General features: G+C 43.8%; 1 protein-coding gene across 1 annotated transcript; it reads left to right on the forward strand.

Annotated features, from left to right (window-relative positions):
• The first annotated feature begins 1,741 nt into the window (after nucleotides 1–1,741).
• On the forward strand, nucleotides 1,742–22,694 carry LOC129706102 (peptidyl-prolyl cis-trans isomerase FKBP4-like). The gene is given in 11 exon segments (XM_055650087.1): nucleotides 1,742–1,775; nucleotides 1,778–2,046; nucleotides 4,412–4,556; nucleotides 6,582–6,724; nucleotides 8,475–8,595; nucleotides 9,700–9,856; nucleotides 11,556–11,646; nucleotides 12,132–12,215; nucleotides 15,316–15,501; nucleotides 17,795–18,031; nucleotides 20,498–22,694. Coding segments are annotated over 11 exon segments (1,593 nt in total). The 5' UTR covers nucleotides 1,742–1,756; the 3' UTR covers nucleotides 20,639–22,694.
• The last annotated feature ends 428 nt before the right edge of the window (nucleotides 22,695–23,122 follow it).

Consider the following 23,122-nt stretch of genomic DNA (forward strand, 5'->3'; position numbering starts at 1 on the left):
CAGTGGAAGGACTAGCGTGATCCATCGATCCATCCATAGTGTGCAGATACAGGATAAGGGAATAACGTGCAATGCAAGATAAAGTCCAGTAAAATCCGATTAAAAGGGTCTCTAAGCCTTTCCTATCCATGTACCAAATAATGCCTTTCAAATGCTGTTATAGTATCTGCCTCAACTACCTCCTCAGGTAGCTCGTTCCATATACCCACCCCTTGATGGCAATACGGTTGGAGAAATGTTATTCACATTATTCCCTTTATCATGTGGATGGCTGGATTGTAATATTTTATTGTCTTTCCATTGACTAGTGCGCACGCAACAAAAGCTTTTCACTGTACCTCAGTACACATGACAATAAACTAAACTAAAAATACATGCAGTTTATTAAATTAACCCACTTTCTGTATTTGCCCGGGACCTAATAAACCCCATGTATTTTTCTTCTCCAAACAAATTTGGTTCGACCAGCCCCGACACGGGATTCGATCGGTGGTGCGGGGGAGCTGACTTCCCCCCCGATGCAGAAGCTGTTCGCCCCGATGCAGAGGGCCCAAACGCCACCAGCTCCAGGAGTCAAGATCGTCCCGTCAACGGCGGGATCGAGTCCCCCGACCGTGGGAAAGCAAAGAAGGGAAGAGATTTTTCCACCTTCCATCACAGTGAGGAATGTGGAGGAGTCACTGTGGTGGATGTTTATGTTAAAACGTATTTTGTGTGGTCTGATGCTTTTTATTGGTATGATTGACTTGGCAAATGTAATTCCTCCTATGCTGCAAAACATACTTGGCTAATAAAGTATTATTGTGATTGTGAATTGCCGTGAAGGGTTTATTTGTGGGGAAACGTAAAAATGCAGATGCTGCTTTTTATTTCAACCAAAGATAGACATAAAATGCTGAAGTAAATCAGCAGGTCAGGCAGCATCTATGGATAAAATAGACAGGCAATAGAAACATATAAAATAGGTGCAAGAGTAGGCCATTCGGCCCTTCGAGCCTGCACTGCCATTCAATATGATCATGGCTGATCATCCAACTCAGTATCCTGTACCTGCCTTCTCTCCGTACCCCCTGATCCCTTTAGCCACAAGGGCCACATCTAATTCCCTCTTAAATATAGCCAATGAACTGGCCTCAACTACCTTCTGTGGCAGAGAGTTCCACAGATTCACCACTCTCTGTGTCTTGGTCCTAAAAGATTTCCCCCTTATCCTTATCCTGTGTAAAAAATGATTTTCTCATCTCGGTCCTAAAAGACTTCCCTCTTATCCTTAAACTGTGACCCCTAGTTCTGGACTTCCCCAGCATCGGGAACAATCTTCCTGCATCTAGCCTGTCCAACCCCTTAAGAATTTTGTAAGTTTCTATAAGATCCCCCCTCAAAAACGTAATTTGTGTGATCTGTTGCTTTTTATTGGTATGACTGACTTGGCAAATGTAATTCCTCCTATGCTGCAAAACATACTTGGCTAATAAAGTATTATTGTGATTGTGAATTGCCGTGAAGGGTTTATTTGTGGGGAAACGTAAAAATGCAGATGCTGCTTTTTATTTCAACCAAAGATAGACACAAAATGCTGAAGTAAATCAGCAGGTCAAGCAGCATCTGTGGATAAAATAGACAGGCATTGCTTGTTCTTCAGAGATGCTGCCTGGCTCTTTGAGTTAGTTACTGCAGCATTTTGTGTGTATTATTTGTGAGGGGTGCAGAGGAGAAGCTCCTGTAGTATCTTTGAGGAGAAGTTGCCAGAGCTGCCATGCTGCCATGTGCTGGGGGAGGGGGGGCGGATCTAGGCGCCTCTGGAAGCTTCTCTCCCGCCTTCATCCCCTGCTCCTCCCTCTCTCTCCCCCTTCCTTCCGCCATCACACGCTCGGCGGCAGCGGCAACTACACACACTCACCTCACCTCCTGCAAGGCTGCCGGCTCCTCACAGCCACCATGACCGCGGGCGAAGAGAAGGCCGAGCCGCAGGTGGCGGCGAAGGAGACGGAGAAGGAGGAGGAGGGCGACGACATCAGCCCCAAGGGCGACGGCGGGGTGCTGAAGGTGAGGCCCTGTGGCGGCTCCGCTCTTTGTCCGACTCGGGCGGGCGTGGGGCCGATACTCCAGGCCCCAGGAGCGGTGCTGAGGCCTTCCTTTCTGGGCCCCAACCCCGCATTGTTCCCGGTCCCCTGCTATCCCCATTCCCCCCTCACTGCGGGCTGAGTGGCCCCCCAGCCATAGCAGTCCCGGTCCCTGCATTCCCCTCCCCACCTCACCCACTGCCTCCGTCCCTCTCACCCACCTCATCCCCTCTCTCACCCCCTCCTCCCTCTCACATATTCCCTCCACAATCATCCCCCCTGCCTCCGTCCCTCCCCCCCTCCCTCCTCCCCTGTCCCCCCCCTGCCCCACAGCCAAGCCCATTCCACTCCCTCCATACTCGGGACCCTTGCAACAGTACTGCAGCATGTCCATGGCGACCACGTTGCCCCATCTACGCCTCTCCCGTCCCCCCCACACAGAGGCTGCCTGGCCCCCTCAGTTTCTCTTGCATCTACACTAGTCCCACCTGCCCATTCCTGGCGCATATCCCTCTAAACCATCCCCATCCGTCCATGTACTTGTTCAAATATCTTTTAAACGTTGCAATAGCACCTGCCTCAACTTCCTCCTCTGGCAGCTCATACCCACCACCCACAGGGTGAAAATGTTGCCCTTCAGGTTCCCATTAAATCTTCCCCCTCACCTTGAACCTCTGCACCCCATTTCTTAATTTCCCCCTACCCTGGGTAATAGACCATGCGCATTCACCGTACCCCCCATCGTGATTTTATACACATTGGTAAAATCTTCCCTTCCTGTGCTCCAAGGAATAAAGTCCTAGACTGCCCAACCTCTCCCTCCAGCCCAGGCCCTCAGTTTATGGCAATATCCTTGTAAATCTCTGCGCCTTTCCTAGAGAGGATTTATTTATGAAAATAAACTAGTGTCACAAGTACAGTGAGATGCAAGTACAGTGAAAATCGTCCTTGCAGCAATATTACAGGCATGTAGATTTAGAGATGACACCCTAAAACATAAATTATACTGGACATGGGGAAAATAAACACGAGTGCAAAGCACAATTGGAGAACAAGTCCATGATAGTGCACAAGGTGGTCTATAGTGTCCCGTTGCAGAGGTAGGATTAGAGTTGTGCAGGTCTGTTCAAGACCTGGTGGTTCTAGAAAATTCTGGCTAGTTCCGGACTGCCTCCTCACTTGTTCAGTGATTGTGGATGCACGCTGCTCAGTTATGTTGCTAGTGACATCTGTGTCCCATGCACTTCTGGAAGTTTACTGGTGGTCGGAGGAGGAAGGGAAGGGAATAATACCAGTCCCAACCATCAAACTTACCACGCCTTTGTAATGCAATGCATCTGTTCTTGTCTTTTAAAAAATCAATTGCTATTTTTCTGCACAAGAAATAAAAACTGAAAACGCTCAGCAGGTCGGGCAGACTTTGTGGGGAGTTTGATGACTTTTTAATCGGTTTTCATATTCAATGCACCATTTGCCTTTTAATTTCCATTTAACACAAGTTTAGGCTTGTCTGCTAAGTTCAGACAGATTCCAAAGTCCAAATCACCTGTAATTTGGCATAATTTAGTAATCCACTAATTTTTCCTTGAGTGTGAAATGGAAATGGTACAGGAAAAGTTCTGATTTGGGCATAGAACAGTACAGCACAAGAACATGTCTTTCAACTGACAATGTCTGCTTAACATAATGCCAAGACCACCTTTACCTGCCTGCATATAATTAATATCCTTCCATTCCCGTCATTTCGTTTAGTTTAGAGACTAGTTTAGTTTACAGCGGCCCACCGAGTCCGTGTCGACTAGGGATCCCCGCACACTAACACTATCCTCCACACATTAGGGACAATTTACAATTTTACCAAGCCAATTAACCTACAAACCTGTACGACTTAGTAGTGTTGGAGGAAACGTAAAATCCCGGAAAAACGTCACGGGGGAGAACGTATAAGCTCCGTACAGACAGCACCCATAGTCAGGATGGAACCCGAGTCTCTGGCACTGTGAGGCACCAACTCTACTGCTGTGCCACCCTCTGCCAACCCCAAAAATAAATCTCTCCAAAGAGTGATAGTTAAACTAGCTTGATAAACTTGGACCAAATCTGTATTTCCCAGCTTTTTTCAAAAATGTCATCTCTGAAGATTTTCATCCTTTGACAGCTTCAATCAATGTTAAATCTTCCATCGTAAGAATTATTTGAGAATAATTGGAACATGAAAAATAAAAATATTTTTATTTGGATATAAGTGATATCCTCAATAGCTTTTCAACATTCAAACTTTCGTGAATGGAACATTGACCCTAACGTGAAAGTATATTAAACTGATAATCTTTCATGTTTTCTCACAGCTGGTGAAAAAGGAAGGCACTGGAGATGAGACCCCAATGACAGGAGACAAGGTGTCTGTCCACTACACTGGTGTACTCTTGGATGGGACTAAGTTTGACTCGAGCAGAGACCGGGATGAATATTTCACGTTTGATCTTGGAAAGGGTAAGAATATTTGACACAAGTGTTCCTTGCATCTGAAACAACACAAGCCTGAATTGACTCAGCTTCACTTGCGTAACTTGACAAAAACATCAAGAAACTATTTGCATAACTGTTCAAAATAAATATCAGAGGCAGGTGATGTTTTGTGAACATCTTTTCAATTTTGTGTGCAAGGTGGGTAGGTTACGCAATTAATATTTAGATGTGCTGCATTATGTGAAGTACTTTAGATTTTAAAACAATCTTAATTTTGTTATATTTATTATTTTGAACTACAACTTGGGTAGTGAATCTATGGAATTCATTGCCAGAGATGGCTGTGCAGTCAATGGATATTTTTAAGGCGGAGATTGACAGATTCTTGATTAGTAAGGGTGTCAAGGGTTGAGAGGAAAAGTGACTAATGGGGTGCCGCAAAGCTCGGTGCTGGGACCACAGTTATTTACAATATATATTAATGATTTAGACAAGGGAATTAAACGTAACATCTCTAAGTTTGCGAATGACGGAAAGCTGGGTGGCAGTGTGAGCTGCGAGGAGGATGTTATGAGGCTGCAGGGTGACTTGGATAGGTTGGGTGAGGGGGCAGATGCATGGCAGATGTAGTATAATGTGGATAAATGCTCCACTTTGGTAGCAAGAACAGGCAGATTATTAACTGAATGGTGTCAGGTTAGGGAATGAGGAGGTGAACTAGACCTGGGTGTGCATGTACATCAGTCACGGAAAGTAAGCATGCAGGTACAGCAGGCAGTGAAGAAAGCTAATGACATGCATGTTGGCCTTCATCACGAGAGGATTTGCGTTTAGGAGCAAGGAGGTCCTACTGCAGTTGTACTGGGCCCTGGTGAGACCACACCTGGAGTATTGCGTGCAATTTTGGTCTCCTAATTTGAGGAAGGACATTATTGCTATTGAGGGAGTGCCGAGTAGGTTCGCCACGTTAATTCCTGGGATGGCGGGACTGACAAATGAAAGAATGGGTCGACTCTGCTTGTATTCATTGGAATTTAGGATGAGAGGGGATCTTATAGAAACATGTAAAATTCTTAAAGGATTGGACAGGCTAGTTGCAGGAAAATTGTTTCCAATGTTGGGGTATTTCAGAACCAGGAGGTGACAGTTTAAGAATAAGGGGTAGGCCATTTAGGACTGAGATGAGGAAAAACATTTTCATCCAAAGAGTTGTGAGTCTGTGGAGTTCTCTGCCACAGAAGGCAGTGATAGCCAATGTACTGGATGTTTTCAAGAGAGAGTTAGATTTGGCTCTTGGGGCTAAAGGAATCAAGAGATACGGGGGAAAAGCAGGAATGGGGTACTGATTTTAGATAATCAGCCATGATCATATTGAATGGCGGTGCTGGCTCGAATGGCCTACTCCTGCACCTATTTTTTGCTATGAAAGATAGTAGACTCGATGGGCCGAATGGCCTAATTCTGTTCCAAGAACTTATGCTTATTTGGTTCTTGATCTAAATGGTTACAGAACTAGCGGGAACATATTTTCTAGGACTATCTAGTTTAGCACAAACTAAACCAATATCTTGTACTACAAGGTCAGTGCCCAATTTGCATTAAAATTACCTAACGTCACACTCTATATATGATTTCTTAACTTCCCTTTGGCAACCTGAATCTAAATGAATTGCTTCGGTGGTGGAGAAACTCGCAATATTTATGAATTATCTAGGTAAGCATGTGAATTGCCAAATGTGGAAACCAATGGACCAAAATAGTAAATGAGATTAGTATAGATAGGTACATGGAACCGTACATCAAAGGAACAGGCCCTTCTCCCCACGATATCCATGCTGAACATGATGCAAGGTTAGACTGATCTCTGGCTGCCAGTGATCCAAAATGCTTGGTAATCGACATAGTTGATTACTTGGCACATCAACATGGACATAGTGGGCTGATGGGCCTGTTTCTGTACTATATAACCATATGGATTGGATATTATAATTGGTGTATGCATACATCCACACATGAAGTAGAATAATAACTTTCCTTGTTTGTGACCAGGCCAAGTTATTAAGGCATGGGATATCGCAGTGGCCACCATGAAGATCGGAGAGATCTGCCAGATCGTCTGTAAACCGGAATATGCCTATGGCTCAGCAGGCAGCCCACCAAAAATCCAACCAGACGCCACTCTTGTATTTGAGGTGCGCTTTCCATTTGTTTAAGAAGGAACTGCAAATGCTGGAAAATCGAAGGTACACAAAAATGCTGGAGAAACTCAGCGGGTGCAGCAGCATCTATGGAGCGGAATTAGGCATCGTTTCGGGCCAAACCCTGAAGGAAATAGGCAACGTTTCAGGCCGAAACCCAGAAGGGTTTCGGCCCGAAACGTTGCCTATTTCCTTCGCTCCATAGATGCTGCTGCACCCGCTGAGTTTCTCCAGCATTTTTGTGTACCTGCGCTTTCCATTTGATCATCAGCCTGAAACGATGTCTTGATATTTGTACTATGACTGTTCGTTCTCTTTTTGAATTTTTAAGAATTTCGACTGCGGAAGAATAAAATATCATTGTTGCAATATGATTAGCTGAGGAACTACACGCCAATCTCAGCATGATGTTCTTGTTTGCACAACAGTTACAGTTTCACTGCTGCCTGAAGGAGCAGTTATGTAAATTTAAATAGCCCCTCAGTCCCATTCAGCAATGCATTGAAAATGGAGAAAATCAATCAAGGGTGTCTGAAATAAATATTGCAGTCCATGGGTTCCCAACCTGGAGTAAATTTACCCAGGGGGTAAATTTGTTGATTCTGGATTTGTACATATTTTTCCTCATTGACTGACTGTGTTTGGTTCTGTTCATCAATAGTTGTTCATAAATAAATAAAATAACATTGTTATGTGCTGTTAAAGTTGCCAGGGGTAAACGGGACGAAAAAGATTGGGACCCCATGTTATAGTCTGTTATATTAAACATGACTAGCCAGATATAGAGTCTTCGGCCAAATTTGCCCACATTGTTGTATTGTATTGTATTGTATTCAAATTTATTGTCATTGTCTCAATTTGAGACAATGAAATGAATTTCCCTTACAGGCAGTGTCATAAAAAAAATCACCCAAGAAATAAATAAATAATAAAACATATTAAAAATAAAATTGACATTGAATTAAAAAAAAGCACAAACACAGAAAGTCCACGACACAACATAACATAAATGGCACCAAGGTGAGGATGGCACCATAGTCCAGCCAGCCTCCCCTCCGTGTTCATCCGTGGTCGGGGCCTTCCGAGCACCCGCAGTCGCCGCCCCGGGTGGCCCGATGTTCAGGCCCTCACGCTGGGCTGGGGGAACGCCGACGGTGAACATCCTCCTCCTCAGCGGCCCAGACCTCCTGATCAGCCGCCTCCCGCTGCCGGAGTCTGCAGCTCCTGAGTCCGACCGACCAACATGTCCCATCTACACTGATTCCACCTACCCACGTTTGGTCCATATCCCTCTAAACCAGTCCTATCCATGCACATGTTTAATTGCTTCTTAAACATTGTCCCTGCCTCCGCTGGCAGCTCGTTCCCTACACCAACCACCCTTTACGTGAAAATGTAACCCCTCAAATTTCTATAAAATCTTTTCCCAGACACCTTAAACTTATGCCGTCTGGTTCTCGATGGTGTCCACCCGATCTTTTTTCCTCGTGATTTTATACACCTCTATAAAATCACCCTTCATCCTCCAGAGCTCCAGGGAATAGAGTCCCAGCCTACTCAACCTCTTCCTATAGCTTAGACCATCAAGCCCCAGCAATATACATGTATATCTTCTCCGCACCCTTTTCAACTTTACAACAAATTTCCTATAACATGGTGCCCAGAACTGAATACAATCCTCCAAATATCTAAATACACAATATCTGGCATATGAATAATTCCCATTATTATTCTTGCTTTTAAGATTGAGCTGTTTGAGATCAAAGTAGAGGATCTGTCTCAGGATGAAGATGGTGGAATCACTCGCCGAATCCGAAAGAAGGGAGAAAGTTATTCCAAGCCCAATGAAGGAGCCTCAGTTGAAGGTAAGGCTCTTGATTTTATCCTTGTGACATTTTGCACCAGGCTTCTCTCAGTAAGTCACCTATGAAAGGTTATCAATCGGAAAACGACGGTTCTCTCCAGGAAATATAAGAATCCACACAAGAATATGTTGCCTTTCTCTCCTGAGAATCACATTTTGGACTAATCCTTTTTCCGAAGGACTTTACAGAGCAATAAGTTTACTTGGCAAAAAGTCAATTTGATGTGCTTATTGGTGGTGTGCTTATACAGAAACAAATAAACCAAATTACAGTATTCTACTCTTGTGTTTGACCTGGGATAGAGTTAATGTACACTATTGCCCACTTTTTCCCTTAGAGAGAGTGCATGAGTCAGAGAGTCATACAGCACGGAAACAGGCCCCTTGAGCCAACCATTCCATGCTGACCCACATGTCCCATCTAAGTTAGTCCCATTTTCCCGTTTTTGGCCCACGTCCCTCTAAACCTTTACCATTCCAGTGTATTATAGTTACTTCCTCTAGCAACTCGTTCCATATACAAACCACCCTCTGAGTAGAAAAAGTTGCCCCATAGATATCTATTAGTCTCCTTAAATCTATGTCCTCTGGATTTCCCTATCCTGGGGAAAAAAGACTGTGTGCATTCACCCTATCTTTTCTCCTCATTATTTTATTGATGCATTTATTACACTATAACTTAGATGTACTATAACAACATTTAAAAGACATTTGGACAAGTACATGGATAGGAAAAGTTTAGAGGGATATGGGTCAAATGTGGGCAGGTAGGACTAGTATAGACGGGGACATGTGTATGAAGGAACTGCAGCTGCTGGTTTAAACCAAAGATAGAAACAAAATGGTGGAGTAACTCAGCGGGACAGGCAGCATCTCTAGTGAGAAGGAATGTGTGACATTTCAGGTCAAGACTCATCTTCAGACTTCAGTATAGCTGGGGCATCTTGGTCGGCATGAGCAAGTTGGGCCGGAAGGCCTGTTTCCATTCTGTATGACTGATTCCATGTACTTCCGTATAACCTCAAGCCACGGTTAAGAATGTGCATTTGCTTTGAGCTCAAAAACTTTCTTAAATAGTTCTGTTTCTGCATATTCTTTCTTTCAGTCCATCTGGAAGGCAAATGTCAGGGTACGATCTTTGACAACCGCGATGTCTCATTCATCATTGGAGACGGTGAAGAACATCACATTCCTCCGGGCATTGAGAAGGCGCTGCAGGAGATGGAAAAAGGAGAGGAAGCTATTATATCTTTAAAACCAAAGTAAGTTTAAACGTCATGGTCCCAGAATTTTTATTTACAGTCCTTCCCAAATTATTTTATCAAGAAACAAAGATGAAGGAAATGTGGCGGAACAGCAGGGGCTTCATTTACAAAAAAAAACACACAGTACTGGAGTAACTCAGTAGGTCAGGCAACATCCCCGGAGGACATGGGTAGGCAGCGTTTTTGATCGGGGGCCTTTCTTCAGACTGATTGGTGGGAGAGGAAAGCTGGAAAAGAGAGGTGGGGGGCAGGACAAAATGTGTAGGGAAGAACTGCAGATGCTGGTTTAAATCAAAGATAGACACAAAATGCTGGAGTAACTCAGTGAGACAGGCAGCATCTCTGGAGAGAAGGAATGTGAAAGGACAAAACCTGACATGGATACAGGTGAGGGAGGGGGGGGGGGGGGGGGGGGGGCTTGATTGGCAGATGGGTGGACGAAGGCCAGAGATGAAAATAAAACAAAAGGCTGCGAAACAGGGAGGGAAGAGAAATGTGAAGCCAGAGGAAGGGATATAGCGTCTCGACCCGAAACGTTGCCTATTTCCTTCGCTCCATAGATGCTGTCTCACCCACTGAGTTTCTCCAGCATTTTTGTCTACCTTGTTGCTTTATCAAGGTTGCCAAAGATAGAATGATCAGGTGTGAGGGTTAAGCGCCTGATCCACAACCGTGGCAATTTCTAAATGAAGCCACCTTGACCAGAAATACACAGCAAATAAAAAGAAAAAGTTATTCTGATTGGAGCTTGAAGAGACTATCCCTGAAATACCTTTCCATTTTTGTCAAAAAAGAGTAGTGACCACAGAATACAAATCATTACAGTCGACAAAGATAGGAAATTATGTGCATTGATGGAGCCTGATTTGAAGAGATTACTCCGTTGAGGCTAGAATTATTAACATGCAGATAGAAAGGTGTAGAGTCCACTGGGTTGCAAGTTATAATTTATTGAGCGGCACAGTGGCGTAGATGATGTTGCTGCTGCCTCACAGCTTCAGAGATCTGGGGTCGATCCTGGCCTCGTTTGCCATCTATGCAGATTTTTCATGATCTTTCATGTGGATTTCCTCCGGGTGCTCCGGTCTCCTCCCACATCCCAAACGCGTGCAAGTTTGTAGGTTAATTGGTCTCTGTAAATTGCCCCAAATGTGTTGGGAGTGCCTTCCTTACAATGCTATGTACGACAACGATCTCAACTTCTACTGAAGTGTGGATGGCCGTTGGCTCGCTAGAAGGTCGTCCGCCCTTTGGCAGGTCTTGTTTTTGGTCCTGCTGGGGGTCCACAGCCTCCTCCTCGCCTGGCAAACCAGGTGGGGGAGACGGTTTAGTCGCCGACTATCCGACCATGGAGCAGGTAGCACGGGATTACATGGTACCCGTGGCGGGGGGGATATCCCCTGACCTGACCTGATAACAAGTGAAGCAACAGGTAAAGTCTGACTTAGCCCCAAAATCGGTGTGGTTGTGGGAACTCCCCCCCCCCCCCGACCTGATCTGAAGTGGGATAACATTGAACTAGTATGAACTGGTGATCAATGGTCGGCGTTGACTCCGTGGGCCTGTATCCATGCTGTATCTCTAAACCTATCATTGGTGGCTTATATGAAAATTAAAGAATCGCTGTAATTGAAACATCTTTACATCATTTCATGATTACCGTGAAGGTACCTTTCACCTAGTGTTGTTTCCATAGGTACGGATTTGGAGAAGCAGGGAACGCAAAATTGAACATTCCACCAGGTGCGAACTTGGTGTACGAAGTTGTGTTGAAGAACTTTGAAAAGGTATGAAGCAGCAAGATAATAATGTTTGTGTCCACAGATGTTCTGTTGCCATCAGAAATCGAGATCCTGTCACTTAAAATGTCATTGGAAACAGCCAGCTTGCGATGCATTGTCATAATTGTAGCCCAAGTTTTATTCTGTAGAGGGAAGGTCAAGTAAATCATTAATGTCTTTAACCTATGTTATTGTGACATTATGCCCAACATTTTATTTAAACAGGGTTTTGGTTCAAAACTTTAAAATAAGTTCTTGTGGGGGGGTGGGGGGGGGTGGAATTTGAGGTTCAACCAATTTAAACAAACCGTTGTGGGGGGTGGGGCAATTGTCCGAGCAAAGTTTGTTCTTGCCTTAAAGTGTGAATGCCTTTTAATAAGATTCTGCTGGATAATGTGCGGAGGGAGGAAAAAAAAAAATATTTTCTTTGAATCCTAGCTATTGCCACTTAATTGCTTTGCATATAGACTAAATCATTTTTGATTTATCAGGCAAAGGAGTCTTGGGAGATGAACATCGAAGAAAAACTGGAGCAGTCTGCCATTGTCAAGGAGAAGGGCACCTCCTATTTCAAGGTAACAACATTGCAGCTAAAAATTTCAGCCTGGATAAGTTGCATGTAGCCTGGTTTACAAAAGGAATTGCAAAGTATAATTTAATGTATAATAGATTTTTATTTCTTCCATCATTAGTGTTCAGGTTTGCATTCAGTAATTTCTGTTTTGCTGAACTGCCATTGCGGCATTTGTGATGCATCGGCCTGTGATATTTCCTCCATAGTGGAGATTGCTGACAAATAATTTGACGTAGGCGGCAAGACTTTATGGGTCAGAATCTGTCTCGCATATCCAAATAAGTTTTTTTGTTGATGAAATAATGAGGGTGAGTCAGTAGACAATGTCCATTGGACATTCACATGGCCTTTGAGAAGGTCCTGCCGGATAGGCTTGGCTGGAAGGTTAGGTTGCTTGGGATCCAGGGAGAGCTAGCTCATTGGATACATCATTGGTTCGATTGTGGAAAGCAGAGGGTAATGGTGAAAGATGTATTTTGTGGATTGGAAGCCTGTGACTGCTGGTGTGCCACAGGGATTGGTGCTGGGCCCATTGTTCACCATTTATATAAACGATTTGGATAGAAACGTCCAAGACATGGTGAATTAGTTTGCAGATGACACTGGAGATATTGTCACAGTGAAGAAGGTTATCACAAATTGCAATGGGATCTTCATCAGCTGCATAAGTGGGCCAAGGAATGACAAATGGCATCTAATTCAACTAAGTACGAGGCGCTGAATCATGGGATGTCACAACAGGTTAGGACTTTTGCGGCGTAGGGCCCTAGGAAGTCAATAGACAATAGGTGCAGGAGTAGGCCATTCGGCCCTTCGAGCCAGCACCGCAACACCAATTCGAGCCAGCACCAATGTGATCATGGCTGATCATCCCCAATCAGTACCCAGTTCCTGCCTTCTCCCCATATTCCCTGACTCTGCTATTTTTAAGAGCCCTATCTAGCTCTCTCTTGAAAGCATCCAGAGAACCTGCTTCCACCTCCCTCCGAGGCAGAGAATTCCACAGACTCACCACTCTCTGTGAGAAAAAGTGTTTCCTCCTCCCCGTTCTAAATGGCTTACTCCTTATTCTTAAAGTCATAGAGTGATACAGCATGGAAACAGGCCCAACTTGCCCACACAGGCCAACATATCCCAGGAAAACAAGTCTCACCTGCCTGCTTTTGGTCTATATGCCTCCAAGCCTGTCCTACCCATGTACCTGTCTAACTGTTTCTTAAATGTTGGGATTGACCCTGCCTCAACTACCTACTCTGGCAGGTTATTCTGTACATCCATCTTTGTGTGAAAAAGTTACCCCTCTGATTCCTATTAAATCTTTTCCCCCTTCACCTTAAACCTATGTCCTCTGGTCTTCGATTCACCTACTCTGGGTGAGACTCTCTGTATCTACTCGATTTATTTTATATACCTCTTCAAGGAATAGAGGACCAGCCTACTCAACCCTATAGCTCAGACCCTCTAGTCCTGGCAACATTCTCGTAAATCTTCTCTGTACTCTTTCCAGCTTGATCTGTGATATATAGTATTATAGACAGAAGGACCAAGGAGAACAAGCACAGAATTTCCTGAAAGTGCTGTCACACTTAGATAGGAGAGTCAATGTGGCATTTGGCATGCTGGTCTTTATCAGTCAGGTCATTGAGTATAGGAGTTATGCAGTTGAACAACACAGAGGTGAGACAACTGAGTGCTGGAGTAACTCAGCGGGTCAGGCAGCATCTGTGGAGAACATGGATAGGTGACGTTTCACAGAGTGCTAGAGTAACTCAGCATGTCAGGCAACAGCTCTGGAGAACATGGATAGGTGACGTTTCACAGAGTGCTGGAGTAACTCAGCGGGTCAGGCAGCATCTCTGGAGAATATCGATAGGTGACGTTTCACAGAGTGCTGGAGTAACTCAGCGGATCAGGCAACATCTCTGGAGAATATCGATAGGTGACGTTTCACAGAGTGCTGGAGTAACTAAGTGGATCAGGCAACATCTCTGGAGAACATGGATAGGTGACGTTTCACAGAGTGCTGGAGTAACTCAGCGGGTCAGGCAACATCTCTGGAGAACATGGATAGGTGACGTTTCACAGAGTGCTGGAGTAACTCAGTGGATCAGGCAGCATCTGTGGAGAACATGGATAGGTGACGTTTCGGCTCGGGTCCCGTTTTCAGACTCAACACAAGGAACTGCAGATGTTAGTTGACCAAAAAAAAAACAAGGATGCGCTTGAAAAGATATTTCTTCACCCACAGAGTAATATTTCTCTTGCATTCTCTATGCAAAAGGGTTATGAAGATCCGACTGCCAAGTCCATTCCATACAAAGATTAATAGATCTTTAGATGTTAAGGGACTCGGGAGAACTGGACTTAGTGCAGGAAAGCGGCGCTGTAGTTTAAAAATAATTGTGATCTTACTGAAAGGCCAAGCAAACGTAGACACCTGAGAGGTCGTTTGCTTCTATGCACTGGGGGATATATTTATCTTCAGAAGCTTGCCCATTTTAATCTTCATATGCTGTCAGCTGCAGAGTGAGAAGTGTTACCATTGACACTAAACCCTGCATCAAACGTTTGTGAATGATGCATTGTTTAGAGCCAATATTAATACAATTACTCATTATTAAGGCCATGCATTATAACATGCAAAGTACTTTGTTACTGGAGTATGCAAAGTGATTCTTCTCAGCCATGCCAATGGGAATATCCACATCTAAATTATTTTTAAGTAGAAGCATTGGCATCTAAATAATAAATAGTGTGAGGCAATAGTTTTGAAGCTGGATAATGCAGTCGCTGGTTTTAAGATCTTTCTCTCAAAAGCTGAGTATCTGGGAAATGTTTGAAATCTTCACAGTTGTTCAGGAAAACATGCTTTCATCAGATAATCCTTGCAGTTATATTACATTTTGGTATAAAGCACCAGACTGAAGATCATGACAATTGGAGGTAACATTGTGTGTGGGCAGAAAGTTAAATGGGATTCCATATTTATATAAATGCAGAAGTAAGGAAGATAGACTAGTTTCTCTGTGGTGTTAACGTGTACCGCTAACATTAGTCGTTCAGTTTCCACGTGTAACGTGTCGTGTTCTCTTTGTCGCCAGGATGGAAAGTACAAGCAGGCCACCATCCACTACAAGAAAATCGTGTCTTGGTTGGAACATGAGAGCGGGCTGGTTGACGAATCACTAAAGCAGTCTAATGCCCTGCGGCTGGCAGCCCACCTAAACCTTGCTATGTGCTACATCAAAATGGATGAGAATTTGCAAGCTGTAGAGAATTGTGAAAAGGTGGGTGTGCTAACAGAAACCATAACGTCTCATTAATGATCTATGGCGTGTTCCAGTTTTGGTCTCCTAATCTGAGGAAATAGATTCTTGCCATAGAGGGAGTACGTAGAAGATTCACCAGACTGATTCCTGGGATGGCAGGACTTTCATATGAAGAAAGACTGGATAGACTCGGCTTGTACACGCTAGAATTTAGAAGATTGAGGGGGGATCTTATAGAAACTTACAAAATTCTTAAGGGGTTGGACAGGCTAGATGCAGGAAGATTATTCCCGATGTTGGGGAAGTCCAGAACTAGGGGTCACAGTTTAAGGATAAGAGGGAAGTCTTTATTCCTTCTTAAAACAGTGTCATGTAATTAATCCTCAATATCTTTGCATTTACTTTCTTATTCTAACAGCAGTGATCTTTAGCGATAGCAATATCTGATTGTTGGTCCTAAGTTCTGGCACAGACCAGGGTTGGGGAAGGAGTTAAAATCATGTTTCGAGGACTCAACGGTCTTCCTACTCCTGTTATCCTTCAGTGAGATTATACCGCATTGGTAGTCCAGTCCTGGTTCAGTCCATTTTTCTCATCTTTGTCCTGTAACCACTGGACTATTGGATATTTCGCTGCCATCTCCAACTTCGACTTCGCCAGTTATGAAGTAGTGGCAGTGAGACAATCAAGCAGACTAAAACCAAAGACTTTAAGAAGGAACTGCAGATGCTGGAAAATCGAAGATTGACAAAAGTGCTGGAGAAACTCAGCGGATGCAGCAGCATCTATGGAGCGAAGGAAATAGGCAACGTTTCGGGCCGAAACCCTGAAGGAAATAGGCAACGTTTCGGGCCGAAACCCTGAAGGAAATAGGCAACGTTTCGGGCCGAACCCCTTTCTCCAGCACTTTTGTCTAACTTCAAAACCAAAGACTGATTTCTCCTAACAGTTAAGACAAAAACCACATCTCAAACCGGGTCGCCGACCGGCCCTTGGAATCGTGGATGTCATTGCGATGCCTACAGCTTTACAGCCAAATAGCCAGAGTCCTTGTTTGCATCTGGGTGCACATTGTCTCATGCTGGACTGATCTATCCTGTGAGTAAGTCATTATCAGCTCCTTGCCTGTCCTACTCGCATGCGTTTGGCACAACCAAACGGAAGCGGAGCTCGCACGTGACATAATTTGCGTCATACGTCAGCTGGGCAGGAAGCGGGCCGACTGAATTTGGGCAGTGGCATCATCACGCAATGCCACGTCGGGCGGTGACGTCATCGCGCTAGGCGTACGCCGTCAAGACGCTGCGAGATTTCAGACACTCAGATTTTCGGAGCACCGCGCAATGTCGGGACCAGCCCCGCACAACTCCGCGCTTCTAAGTGGGACCGGCCCCGCGTGGCCATACGGTGCCCATACGCCTCAAGCGACCACGAGGTTGCGTAATATGCGAGCCAAGGTCGCGTAAGTGGGACAGGCCCTTATGTCATTATCAGCTCCTTGCTGGTAATTTTTAGCATTTCCAGAGAACCAGAGTATCTATCCTTATGTGAGATAGATAAAGCCTCCAAATCTTTATTCAAACTGGAAAAACGGGTCTAGATGCTGCTGCACCCGCTTCAAACCTGGAAAAACGGGTCATTCCACTATCTTCCATGGTGTCTGACTACCACACGCCTATTTCACTTCACCTGTTATATGATGCCAAGGTAAACTAATGTCTAGCTGGCCACAATATTGTTCTTTGGTCATGCATATAGAGGGTTTGAAGACTTTTTGTTCCATATCAGTCATATGCTGAGAGTATGGAGCGGCTGGGCTTGTACACTCTGTAGTTTAGAAGGATGAGAGATTATCTTGAAACATATACGATTATTAAGGGTTTGGACACGCTAGAGGCAGGAAACGTGTTCCCGATGTTGGGGGAGTCCAGAACCAGGGGGCCAGAGTTTAAGAATAAGGGGTAAGCAATTTAGAACGGAGACAAGGAAACAGGTTTTCACACAGAGAGTTGTGAGTCTGGAATACTCTGTCTCAGAGGGTGGTGGAGGCCGGTTCTCCGGATACTTTAATGAGAGAGCTAGATAGGGCTCTTATAGATGACGGAGTTAGGGGGGTGAGGGGAGGGGAGAAGGCAGGAACGCGGTACTGATTGGGGATGATCAGCCATGATCACATTCAATGGCAGTGTTGGCTCGAAGGGCCGAATGGCCTACTCCTGCACCTGTTGTCTATTGTCTATCAGATAGAAGATAGGATAACAGGCAGTAAGATGATTACTAAAATGTATATACGATTCTGCTTTTATTTCAGGCGTTAGAGCTGGATGCAAACAATGAGAAGGCTCTTTTCAGAATGGGCGAGGCGAGACTTGCCATGAATGATTATGAACTGGCAAAAGCCAACTTCCAGAAGCTTGTGCAGCTCTACCCCAACAAGGCAGCCAAGGTGCAAATTGGCATCTGTCAGAAGAAAATAAAAGAACAATTGGATCACGAGAAAAAGATCTATGCGAAAATGTTCCCAAAGTTTGGAAATAGCGATACCAAGGTAAGTAATGTTAATGGACTCAAGTCATTTAAAGGGAAAATCACTGGAATTTATATAAACCGGAAAATGTAATTAAGTCAACATAACATTACATAAATGAACATACCGTCCCTTCACATACTTGATATAGACATACAGTGTGGAAACAGCCCCTTCCGCCCAACTTGCTCACACGGACCAACCACACTAGTCCCACTTGCTCATATCCCTTTAAACCTGTCCCACCCATGTACCTATCTAAATGATTCTTAAAAGTTGCAATAGTACCTGCCTCAACTATCTCCTCCGACAGCTCGTTCCATACACCCACCACCCTTTGTGTGGAAAGAATTACCCCTCAGCTTCCTATTAAATCTTACCCCCCTCACCTCCAGTTCTCGATTCCCCTACTCTGGGCAAGAGGCTCTTTGCGCCTGCCCGATGTATTCCTCTCATGATTTTGTACATGATGATGCAGTAAGTCGCATTGGGATATGCCTTTAGCAATTTCAAATAATATTTAAACTTTCTTGCTTTGTTTCTGTCTTGACAAAGCAAATTTTCTGAATGGGAAGGTGCTAGAGACGATTGTTTGCGTGCTGGTCCCAGCAGAGGATTTACCATATCCAATCCCCCCCCCCCCCCCCTTCTAAATCTCTTTTCCACTTGTAAATCTATTCCTATTTTGAGCTATGTTTGGTACTTGTGCTTGTCTTACTTGTATTCATGTGTAGACAAAAATGCTGGAGAAACTCAGCTGGTGAGGAAGCAGCATCGATGGAGCGAAGGAAATAGGCAACGTTTCGAGCCGAAACCCTGAAGAGAAATAGGCAACGTTTCGGGCCGAAACCCGGAAGGGTTTCGGCCCGAAACGTATTTCCTTCGCTCCATCGATGCTGCTTCCTCACCCACTGAGTTTCTCCAGCATTTTTGTCCACCAGCATTTGATTTTCCAGCATCTGCAGTTCCTTCTTAAACATGTATTCATGTGTAGGTAGCTGACAACCCAATGTATGAACACTCAATTCTCCAATTCTCCCCCCTCTTTTTTTCCGATCCCTCTCCTGTGCCTCAACCACTTCTTACACTCTCCTATTCCCCTTCCCCTGTCCCCTTCACCTATATCCATTCTCTGGCTTCGCATTTCGCTCTTCTCCTTATCTGAAACCCTTTAGTTATTTCAGGCCTTTGTCCACCCACCTGCCATTCAAACCCCTCGCTTGTATCCACCCATCACTTGCCAGGCTTTGTCCCACCTCAAGTTCAAGTTTACATTGAAACTTCTCCGGCTTTCTTCCGTCACCCACAATCAGACTGATGAAGGGTCCCGACCCAAGATGTCACCTATCCATGTCCTCCAGAGATGCTGCCATACCTGCTGAGCAACTCCAGCACTTTGTTGTTTTTTTTTGTAAACCAACCTTGTTGGTTCCTTGTGTCTACCTGTTTGGTATTATCTAGAGACACAAGGAACTGCAGATGCTGGCTTACAGAACGAGATACAAAGTGCTAGGAGCAACTCAGCGGTCAGGCTGCATCTCTAGGGAACATGGATATGCGATGTTTCAGGTCAGCATCTCGTACACAGATGCTGCCTGACCTGCTGAGTTACTCCAGCACTTTGTGTCCTTTTTAATGTAGCATTTGATTTAATTGGATAGCATGCAAACAAAAGCGTTTTACTGTTCTTCACTACACATGATACTCAGAATAAAAGGACATACCTTTCGAAAGGAAAAGAGGAGGAATTTCTTTAGCCAGAGGGTGGTGAATCTGTGGAATTCATAGAAACATAGAAATTAGGTGCAGGAGTAGGCCATTCGGCCCTTCGAGCCTGCACCGCCATTCAATATGATCATGGCTGATCATCCAACTCAGTATCCCGTACCTGCCTTCTCTCCATACCCTCTGATCCCCTTAGCCACAAGGGCCACATCTAACTCCCTCTTCAATATAGCCAATGAACTGGCCTCGACTACCCTCTGTGGCAGAGAGTTCCAGAGATTCACCACTCTCTGTGTGAAAAAAGTTTTTCTCATCTCGGTTTTAAAGGATTTCCCCCTTATCCTTAAGCTGTGACCCCTTGTCCTGGACTTCCCCAACATCGGGAGCAATCTTCCTGCATCTAGCCTGTCCAACTCCTTAAGAATTTTGTAAGTTTCTATAAGATCCCCTCTCAATCTCCTAAATTCTGGAGAGTATAAACCAAGTCTATCCAGTCTTTCTTCATAAGACAGTCCTGACATCCCAGGAATCAGTCTGGTTGCCGGCTGTGGAGGCCAAGTCTTTGGGTATTTTTAAAGCGGAGATTGGCGGATTTTTCATTAGTACGGGTGTCGGGTTTTGGTGAGAAAGCAGAAGAATGGGGTTGAGAGGGAGAGATGGATCAGCCACGACTGAATGGTGGAGCTGACGCGATGGTTAGCTACTTGATGAAGTTATGATAATAATGAACCTAAACCTGGATATACACGACTGTTCCCACAGGAAGAAGTTCTCAAATCAAAATCTGAAAAGGATGCGACCATAGAGGAAGAGAATAAGGAGAACCGGGATGAAGGAGGCAAGGGAGAGCCCATGGAGACAGACACCAACCAAAAGTCCCAAGAGTTGGATGCCACAGCATGAGTATAATGTGCAGTTTCAGGCTGCATTACTTGTTTGTGTTTTTTTTTGTTTTTTTAATTTGAAATAGTACAGTATCCTGTGTGTATAATATATGCACCAGTAAAGAGTTGCATTTACCTACTCGCCTGAATCTCACAAGCTATTTAAAAAAAGGGACAGCACATTGAATGAGCTTTGGTTGGGAGCAGTCTCTTTTACTCTGGCCTAGCTTTGGTGCCCTGCTTATCCATTAATGGTGAATGAGGCATGCCCGCTAAGGGGTATTTAAGAAATGGAAACTGGAATAAGCAATTGGTAAGCATGTGTTAACTGTTCTAACTTGAAAATGGGTTTATTTATTAGCAAGACACTCTCCTGTACCTTCCCAACAACGGTGTCACTGCACCTTTTCCCCACGAATGGTCTACTGTAACACGTTTCTCTTGCTTGTAAGGTGAACCCGAGAAATAGACATTGTGTTCTCGCGACTTGGGTAAAATTGTAATTGGGTCCGTTACTGAGGTGCTCTTAATTATTTTACAGTAAAGAATCTTATGGTTTTTCTGTCTGCAATTTACACACTTTCTATCATTGGGTCATGCAGCAGCTATATTGTAACGTTTACTGTGTTCCACAAAAATGGTTAAATATTGTTTGATTGTTGTCCATCATCAAAGTTACAATTGTGGAGGAGATAGCCATGTATTACATATCATGTGGGAGGCGAACTATCCATTCAGTTCAACAAGTTCTATGTGCAACTCAAGCCATTTCCTTTCTAATCTAATCTTATCAGTGTTTCCTCCTCCTCTCCATTTCGGCCGAATGGGCTTATCCAGCTAAATGCAATTATATACTGCATGGTGGCAAATCTGCATTCTATTCAGTGTTAGTGAAGCTTTTCTTCAATTCCTGAGTGAACTTGCTCATTGTGAATTGTCCCCTGGGGAAATAAATTATCCCTGTGACCCATCTTCTATTCTGATTACTTTTAGTCTCTCCCCCCACCCCAGAAATATTTTCTCCTTGTAAACCATCTTGAATCTGTCCTAATTTTAAAGAGGTCAGTTGGGTGACCCACCAGTTTACTGATATCAAAAAAGTGTCCCAGTCCGTTCTATCCCGATGGTTAAAGCTCTTAATTTCTAGTATTATTTACAAACCTATTCCAGTACCACGATATGAATCTCCGTGTATAATATCCAGCATGTCTTTTCTCTACTCAATTTATTGCACTAATGAGCGAAGAGAATTCGTATGTATTTCAGAATGATCCAAAAAAAAAAAAGTTCCTTTAGTAGTTTTTCATATAAAGTCTGTCGGCTCTTAAATTCAAACTTCCTTGACGTCATTGCTGAACCCCTTCACAATTGATTAAATGTTTTTCAACACTTGTTTGACAAATTCGAACTGTGGCGTTCTTGACAATACCTCCCGGATGTTGCTCAGAATAAAATCTAAATGATTTCTGATTGTTTCAAGATAGATCTTGATTTGCATGTGTGTGTGTGTGTGTGTTTATTTTTGCTCCCTTCTCTTGGTCCTTTTGAATCAACATATATACCACTTTTTTTTGGCATCTTAACATACTGTACCTCCTTAATAGTTGCTGGGTTTTCATTGTTGTACATAATCTTACTCTATTAAGGAAATACCAGTTTAAATCTTGTTGCTATGTGAAGAGATACCATGGAAATTTAGTGCTTTCTCACCTTCATTTGTGTGTCAACTTTGAATCTTAGTTTTGCTGATGAAGCTGCATCAAGGTGGTTACCAGTGCCTCCAATCTAGCCCAAAGAGTGTGGTTTTACAACAGCTTGAATCTATTTGAGCACAAGCCACCCATCCAAAGTCCAAGACTATTATTTACCTTGTAAATTTAGCTCCTTAACAAAATTTAGATATAAAATGGGATTTGCCAAGTAAAAGTGCATGGGGATATATTTTCTGCTTTACACTGTGGTCAAAAGTAAGAATTTACCCTCGACAAGTGTAAGACATTCATGGTGATTTTTGTTATTGTAACTATTACCTTCAATTCTTCAACTTTTCAATTCAAAATAAAACATGAAAAGCCCTACTTTGTATGTTTTAAAAAATCTCTAGAATGCAAATGGTTCCGTTCCCACAGCTTTCAGCCTTTGAAGACATCGCAAAGGTTCTTCTGTGGGCGAAATACAGAGGTTTCCTTCTCTGTACCAAGGCCACTTCTCAAGAGAACACGCCTGAAAGAAGGAGGGTGTGTTTCAAGTTCTGTGCAACACAGTAATGTTTGGCCTCTTGCCTTTCTGGTGATGCCCATTGTACAAGATCTTCATCCAGAAAAATGTTCTTCAGCTTGAGTTACACATAAGATATTGTATGTAAATACCCTTTTTGTATTGAGGGGAGCATAAGAGTAAACACAATAATAACAATGTAGGATCTTGATGCTCCGAGTGCATGCATATATATATATATATATATATATATATATATATATATATATATATATAATAGGTGCAG

This window comes from Leucoraja erinacea, chromosome 19, assembly GCF_028641065.1.
Source record: "Leucoraja erinacea ecotype New England chromosome 19, Leri_hhj_1, whole genome shotgun sequence".
Lineage (NCBI taxonomy): Eukaryota > Metazoa > Chordata > Chondrichthyes > Rajiformes > Rajidae > Leucoraja > Leucoraja erinaceus.